This window comes from Malus domestica, chromosome 08 (assembly GCF_042453785.1).
Source record: "Malus domestica chromosome 08, GDT2T_hap1".
NCBI lineage: Eukaryota > Viridiplantae > Streptophyta > Magnoliopsida > Rosales > Rosaceae > Malus > Malus domestica.
In genome coordinates, this window is record NC_091668.1 from 27,258,560 (window position 1) to 27,267,212 (window position 8,653).

Below are 8,653 nucleotides of genomic sequence, written 5' to 3' on the forward strand. Positions count from 1 at the left end.
GTAACTAAATGTTTGCCAAACACAAAGTAAATATCTGAACTCATCTAAGCACCTGACTAGGATCTGGATTGTTTACTATTCTACTACTAACATTAAAGTCATCCATCGGAGTCCTACTGAAAAAGGATGGTTGAACATGTTTTATTTCTTTTCGGGGAAGAAAAAAAGAGAACAAACCGGATTTACCTAAAATTGACAGCATGAGGTTATCCAACATTTTATATCGAAGTTTAACACATGCTCAGATACACAAGACAGGCTAGAATGTGATATTAGAACTTCTTCAGAACTTACTACAACCTCATTATCCAATCCAGTCTTTTCTTCAACTTTCATGGGCTCCAAAAGGGATCCCTCGCATAACTTGAGGAGGAGGAACTCAAGCTCTTCATGTATGGACCAATGAATTTTCCTTGTTAGATTTAGATAAATCTTCTCGGAACTGCAACATTGATCTCAATCTTCATCTTCAGCCGAGCTACTGTTTTCAAATAGCACACGTTACCAACCATATGGAATGTTCTTTCACGCAACTTAGCGAGAGCAAGAGAGACCTAACCAACAAAACATACTTTGCTACTATTGTGCTACATTGTATTTGTATATACTACCAAATTTTTTAATATGCCCAATATGATGACCAAATCAAGAAGAAAAAAAAGTATTACCCTAAATCACGAAGATTCAGTCTCACTCATTACAAATGCCTGAATAAGGCTCTGCGCAGCATGCGTTTGTTCAGGTGTTCCAGATATTATAATCACGGTTTCAACTGCTCCAGGCTTGGGCTCAGTAATGGTAACTTTTGCATCAGAAATCTGGAACAGTGTTGGTCATGTTAGAAGTGTAAATGCTATTCAACAAAGCATGTTCTTACCAAAATCATAGATAATCAAAAAATTAGTATCTATAAATACACTTCGAAGTTCCAACAAAATTGAGTTGAACTTTTTCATGCAATGGAAACCAATCAAATTTGAGGTTTAGTACAAATAATAATAATTATTATTTTGGCATATTGCGAACCGCTTAATTTATTTCCAAAGTAAAAGGCAAAACATGGACTGTTGCATAACAGAAAGCACCAAGGACAGTGTGATGCACTTAATGTAACGTAGGAGTTGCCTTGATTATGCAAAACATTGGAGAATATTGAAATCCTAGCTTCCCCTCTTCTGTTCACCCTCGTGTCTCTTTCTTTCTTGGTTTCACCAACCTTTTTTCTCCATTTCTCTATCTAGCTATGTCACTTCATTGGTTTAGTTCGTATCCTGACAATTAATTTCTTTGTGCCGATTCAATATAGAAGTAGACTATGAAAGCAAAACTAAATTCTTTTTGCATGTGGTCCAATATCCTAATGGATAGGGTGTTGGGTTTCTATCCATGCGTCCCGGGTTTGAAACTTCCCGCTCCCCTAAATTATTGTAATAGTTTCGAACCCTTCCCCCTCCCCTTAAGATAATAATAAAATTAACAAAAAGAAAAGACTATGAATGTAACATTCTTTAATTAACATTGTGCCAAGGCAATTGAAAAAATTGGTGACCTACTTTTTGTGGAATTAGGAGTACCGGAAGGGTGATTAGGAGAAAACCTCAATCAGCTGGGAGTAGTTTGCTGAGCAGAACTACACCACCAAATACTTACAGGATTCTTAATCATTAATTTAATTTTATACCTAAAGTGGAAAGCAAACCTATGTTTCTTCATTCCATTTCCAGGTATCCTCACAGCCCTTGATTTAATAATATGGCAATGTTGGTTGGATCAAGAATGTACCTGACGTATTTGTTTCAAGCATTCACCATCTTCTCCATTGATAACAGGAACAAGGGAACTAGGCACAACAACTTCGACAGTGGTGTTGGTAACTATAGCTGGTTGGGTTCCTCCAAACCCTGGGATTCTTCTTTGAGGAGCGCCTGGAAAGTTTGGCAAGCCTAGTGGACCACCACCTTCATGGAGTCCCTGCAGATAGGTTGGGATACAAACGTAATCAGCAACTTACATACTATTAGACTTACCCATTTCAAACTACCATACAATGCAGATAGACGCCATACATAATTCATGTAGTTATCTTAAGATGAAACGAGCATATGATGCAAAAGTTTGAAGCAACAGAGGGAAAAATCAACAAAAGTTGGAAAAGATTTATGTGGAGAATTACAGAAACCATGTAAAGCAAAACTATAAATAAAAGTGTCTAAACCAACTAAATACCTGCGGACCCCAAGGTCTTCTCTCGGATAAATGTGGGGGGGCACCTAACCTATGAATATTGTGCATAAAAGGAGCACGATCATCGTGAGGATGAAAACTACCATGAGGGGGAAGGCCACCAACAGCATCGAACTTGTGAAACGATGGGCCTAAATTAGAATGCATTCTTGGAGGTGAGAAGTCCCTCCTCAGATATGATTGAAATGGTGGTTGATCCAAAAACGCAGGATTTTGATGATAATTTATAGAAGGAAATGCATCACCAAAAAAGTGCAGCCGCAACCTAGTGGTGATCTGCAGAAGAGCATCTTTAACAGCTTCAAATTCTCCATTTATCTGTAATAAGAGGAACAGTTTAGCAACAACCACAGCTGAGTAGAAAAAAAGGACGAGTTTGTTTAGTATGACAAAACAAGGAACATTTGCGTGCAAAAAAAGTCAGAATTCCTGGACTATTAATAGCAACATGCACATATCCACATAAAGGGTTACAGCAACTTCACATATAATGATACCCCAAATAGAGATATGGCCAACCTTTTCAGGCTGAAAGAACCACACATGCACTAAAGAAATATACCTGAACAACTTCTTCATCAACTGAAGCGCATTTTGGAATTTGATCCTTCCCCATTATGCGGATATGTGCCCTAGATAACTTTCTCATCTCTGCAATGATGGCACCACCCTTTCCAAGGAGACAACCAATTTGATTAGAGAAAACAAGAAGCCTCGCCATCATGGATTGTTCCTTGATATTAGGTATAGCCCTGAATATCCTACTTTGCACAAGAATAACGGCATCTTGGACAGGTGATATCCTATCATCTGGGTGCTGCAATAGTAAATCGTTTGTCAAAAAGTTTAGTTTGTGTTCATGTGCAGGCATGTACATGTCTCTATTTGTCAATGTGTCTCTTTTTTTCTTATGTGTGTGCAAACAACACAAGTCCAATAAAAATAAAAATCCAAAACCATACCGCAGGACCAGATATAACAATAAGACGATCGTCTGAGTCAGGCACGCCTTCCATAACCTTGATTTCACAGCCTGTCTCTTGCTTGAGTGTCTTTATTATGGTTCCTCCCTTTCCAATTACACCGCCTACTCTCTCTTCAGGGCACAATAAGCGGAAAGTCAGGACTTCCTGAGAAGGCTTCATCCTACGAGGGATGCCACTTCCATGTAATTTAGGGTTTAATCGATGAGCAGCAGAATGGGAATCAGCAAAATCTCCAGGCTGATCAATATCAGGAGCTCCTTGAGAATGGTTAGGTGGTGGATATATTTCTGGTCTTGGAAGCGGTTGACCGAATGAATTAGATGATGGCCCGGTGGTGGGAAGGGAATCATCACTATCGCGAGGCAGATTCTCCAAAAGCTGCTGGGAAACAGATTCAATGGCTTTCCTAGCTGCATCAATGTTCCCCGTAATCTGCAGCAAAATTATCATAATATGATGTCCAAATAGATCTTTATGCATCAGAATTGTCAACATATTAACGTACACAAAAGTCAACTGTAATGTGCAAATTTCCAATGCTTAAATATACACCCAACGCGTGAATATTACATCCGCACTATTCCATTGCATGAGCATTTGACAACCCTGCTGATTATATTAAAATTAAGTGATGGAAAACGTTAAAGTAGGTATTTCCGCAGCAATGGTTGATAGCATTACATAATACATAGTGATATTTGAAGTTACCTGCACTAGTTCATCCGAAGCTGAAGCACATAATGGAAGTTTATCCCTGGGAAGGATCCGGATTTGTGCCCCACTTTCAGATGACATTTGTTTGATAACACTACCACCCTTTCCCAAGAGGCATCCCACTTGAGATGATAGGACTAGTAACCTACAAACAAATGTCAAAGACTTATTACTTTCTTCATCCCCTCCATCGGTTTCCGTTTCCCCTTCAACTATTCTCTCAAATACAAGTTGCAGAGCCTTCTGCAAAGATGGGGTTACTGAATCTTCAGTATCAGATTTTGAATCTTCGATAGGAACAGATTCCTGAGTTTCATCCTTCTCTCTTGGCGCCTTAGCGTCATCTTGCTTTTCATCCACATTTGCATCTTCAATGCCGTCCTCCTTTCTATGCTCGCTACCAACATCATTCTCTCTATCAGAACCCACGATAATAACTCTTTCATCGCATCCCGGAACAGGTTCCTCGACTCTGACCTTTACAAGAGTTTCTTGAAAAATCTGTGATATGACAGAGCCACCTTCACCAGTGACATTATCAACTTTGGACGCAGGGCACAGCACCCGGAAAGCAACATTGCCAGCGGAGAGCTTAGAATCTAAATTTTCAGACTTCTGCAACTTCCCTTTCCCATTAGTCTCCGTAACGCTCTCCTCATGTGGTCTCTTCGAAGGCGTCAATGGAGCCGACATTTCTACCCAAAATTATAGCAGACCAACAGCACTGCAATTCGCATAGAATCACAAAAACAATAAAACATAAGAAGAATCTAACATTCGGGGCCTCCGAAAATAGTCAGTAGAGCTCTAAAATCACAGTAAACGCTACAGTAACCTATCCCACTTTGAATCCTCCTCCTCGTAGTTTAGATTAGATTCGAATATCGCTCGAATAAAATATAATAAACAAACCCTTATCCCAATTGCAAACACTTTTACCAACAAATGATACAAAACCAGCAGACACAACAAAACCCCTAATATCTTGTTTGGCAGCTAGGAAAATGTAGGTGCTATGAAAGTTCCCTCACCTGTCCCAAATTGCAAAAGACTAGAGTTCAGCCCCCAAATTGCAAGAACACATGAAATTTGTCTTTGGAAAAAGAAATAAGAGACAGGAGAACATGAGAAACTGATCGGTAAAGTCAAAGACTCACCGGTTGTGGTGGATTCGGAAGAAGCAGAGGTTTCCGTTTGGTCGGAAGACAGAACTTGTTCAACTTCTGGACGTTGGTTTCCTTCTTCCGATGAACGAGTGTTTTGGTTTTGGGAAGCCAAAAGCATGAAATCCCTAATATGGTGAACCGGATTGGTTTCTCCGGTCTGGTTAAGGATGACCCGGCCCAGAAGGCTGTGTACTGTTGCACTGAAAACCCAATATACGTGAAAAGGCTTCGGCCCATAGCTTATGTTTTCTATTTCAAAAAGAACACTTCTCGAATTTAAAATTAAAAAAAAAACAATCAATAAATAAAAGTGATGGGAGCATCAAGTTTGGAGAGGCATTGCACTCAAATCAAATTACGAGGTTTATCGTAAGAGGTCTCGGTGAAATTAGTAGTAGAATTAGTTAATATTATAAGAGGAATTGACCTCAAATTGCGAGGTACATATTGTATTCTTGTTTGAATTTTTGGATATATAATTTTGTACATTCTACAACACGACACTTCATGTGAACCATCGCACAATTTGCTTTATGTGAAACCAGTTCTACATTGGCCGCCTATCCTTTTTCAATTGATTCAGACTTTGTGAATCAAGGTAGACCAAGATATTCATGCATTGAGCCCAAACAACTCACTTCATCGTCGTTCAATATGAGTTGTCCACATATTATATTTAGATGTCTTCAAGTTAGAACAGTAGAACATAAACTACGTTTTGTCTTGTGCAAAAACTTTTTTTTTTTTTGCAGTAAATTTATTTGCAAGTTGGCGATTTCAAAACATGCGAATTCTTTGCGATTTTAATCATATGAATAAATGCTTTGATACCACATGTTAATGTAAAATGCGCGTATGATTAAAACACACGATAGTAGTAATTGACATATTTGATAGAAATATTCTTGAATCTCTCTCGACATGTGTAGCAAGGCAACTTATTGGTTTCTACTCGATAAGTTACGATATCTAATGAGCATATTATATAGGGTGAAGTGTCGAATTAATCCCTGAATTATCACCTCATTAAAAATTAGGTCTTTGTCAGTACAATAAGTTCCTAAATTCACTAAAAATTGCTAATTTCAACCCTCCTATTACATTCAAAGTTATTTTATCGAATTTTTCGTCAAAGTTAAGTCACTTGACACACTTTAGAGTATTATACCGCTATTTTCTCGCTTATAAGCCCCTTAACATTTCATATAAGTTGCAAATCTAACCTTTAATTTACCCTCCAAAGTTGATTTCATACATTATTTCTTTACACAAAATTACCAATCTACCTTTCAATGTGTATCACATGCAAGTAACGTCACTTAAATTGACGGAATATTGAAATATGGTAGTTTCAAATCTAATATCAGGGATGTAGTTGGCAAATTTTTATAATTTGACGACTTATTTTTCTGAAAAAATAATAATTTAAGGACCTAATTTTCACTCATATGATAATGCAAGGATTAAATTCACAATTCACTCTATTATATAACGTGTATAGAGTACATAATCCTAATAAGATAATGTATGGAAAGAAGGTCAAAAAGTTCCTAATAGGATACGCCATCATAAGTCTATTAGGAATTCTTATGCATATGTACTTTCCTTAATTGAGTAAATAATAGAATAGAAAACGCGTCTAGGCCATAATACCTTTTTCACTAAGCCTTAGCCGGCACAATATATTCATAGTCTTTCCAAGCAATTCTAACTGACTAAGGTAACACACAATAAAGAGAAACCACTTTAAAATGTGCAAAGTCGAGTTTAATTAACTTCTAGGTCAAAAAAGTAACTAAAGAATCGTTGAATAACCATTTCGTTTTCACATTTTTTTAGAACTGAAATTTTGTTTGGTAATTATTTTTAATTTTCATCAAATATAAATTGAAATTTACTTTCTTGAGTTTTTAAATTTGACATTGAGATTTTATATTCTAAGTTAGAGGGGTTATGTTTGTGGATCACTCGGATAAATGCAGTAATTCGCGAGATTCTCATGTAACTTTTTTTTACACCCAACTTAAATTTTAAATGTTAATTGTCTATTTTACCCTATTGCGTAATTACTATTAACTACAAAATAAAATTAATAATAAAATTCAAATTTATCAATAAACTCAAACACTATAATTAAACATTACGATCACTTTTTGTTTATCAACATTTAGGGTGCGTTTGGTACGCAGACGGGACGGAACGGAACGGGACGGGACGGGACGGGACGGGACGGGACGGAACGAAGGTGTAATTTTTGAAAAAGACATGGGGTATATTTGTCTTAAAATGGTAAAACATTGTGTTCCACAGACGTGGAACAAACCCGTTCCAGGGGGAGGTGGAATGCAAAAACACCCAAAATATGTCCCGTGGAACAGCCCGTTCCATCCATTTTTGACGCACCAAACGCGGGACGGAACGCCTCGTCCAGTTCCGTCCCGTCCCGTCCCAAGCACACTAGTTTGCATTGATGTCCTCAACTTTGTGCTTCTTTCCATCCATCTCGCTAATACGACATTTGCATCCTTTACAGGCCCACCCATACGTTCACTGACGAGTTCGGCAAGCCTCTGAACTAAAACACCAACACTGGTGACATGACAGTCTAAAGTAATTCACTGTGCAATTTGCACCAGCTCTTCCAAGACAGGATCAACTTTTCGATTTACTAATGAAACTTTGAATCCAGAACTCCCAAGGTTTGTTTCAAGATTTGTGAGAGATGGCATTTTTCCTTGAATTGCTGAATCTGGGGAAAGTCCATATACATCATAAAATCCATCAACCATTTTCTCCTCCTAGTCTAGCACATTGAACTCCTCGAATGAACAAGGGAATCCAATCCAAATCAAGATGAGTTAAAAAGTAAAGCAACGACTCTTGATAGAGTTAAAAATCAAATGGGTGTAAAAATAAATTTACATATTGAATTGGGTTTAAGAGGTATATTAGGTAGTAAATTAGAGTTTAAAGAGATATCAATAGTTTAGTTAAAAATCAAATGGATACAAAGAGTAAGTTGGGTGTAAAAATAAATTACAGCTCATAAACTCATAACATTTTTTTTTACAAACGATAAATTCATTAGATTAAATATTATATTAAAAAATCGACAGAGTTCGAACCCATCTGTGGTATACTCCTCTGTGCTTGGTAGCGGACCACTTGCATAAACTCATAACTTTTTCACTTTTTCACTTTTCCATTTTTCCCACATAATTTCCCTTGTCACGTGCCATGCACGTGTTTATGTAACCGTTTTTTTATTCATTTTCCTAGTAAGAGTGGGATTCCTTGTCCCAAAAGGATTTCCTTCCGCCTTGTGCACTATAAAAACTCATTCAAATTACCAGAGCCACCTCATTAATCCATTCCAACGGTCTCTCTCTCTCTCTTCAATTAATTTCCTTTGGGCCGAAGTAAACCGAAACGGCAGCCGCATAAACCCAAGCGCAAATTACCTCGCATGCCCTTTCATCAACTCGAACCATTCGAACAAAAAGCACCGCCTCAAAGGGGGCGTTCTAGTAATTTCATACAACC

At 37.6% G+C, this 8,653-nt stretch overlaps 1 protein-coding gene across 3 annotated transcripts; it reads right to left on the reverse strand.

The window, feature by feature from the left end:
* Window positions 1-117: 117 nt before the first annotated feature.
* LOC103441759 (RNA-binding KH domain-containing protein RCF3-like) lies at window positions 118-5,242 on the reverse strand. 3 transcript variants are annotated; one of them, XM_008380461.4, is made up of 8 exons: window positions 5,102-5,242; window positions 3,939-4,668; window positions 3,207-3,662; window positions 2,807-3,061; window positions 2,227-2,562; window positions 1,783-1,971; window positions 669-818; window positions 118-481 (listed from the first exon to the last, which is right to left on the reverse strand). In XM_008380461.4, exons 2-7 carry the CDS (start codon window positions 4,635-4,637, stop codon window positions 675-677), a joined length of 2,079 nt encoding a protein of 692 aa, XP_008378683.3. In that variant the 5' UTR covers window positions 4,638-4,668; window positions 5,102-5,242; the 3' UTR covers window positions 118-481; window positions 669-674. The 3 variants fall into 3 exon arrangements, with proteins under 3 accessions (XP_008378683.3, XP_008378685.3, XP_008378684.3); XM_008380463.4 differs by having other exon boundaries at window positions 118-478; window positions 5,102-5,230; XM_008380462.4 differs by having other exon boundaries at window positions 4,976-5,212.
* Between the last annotated feature and the right edge of the window lie 3,411 nt (window positions 5,243-8,653).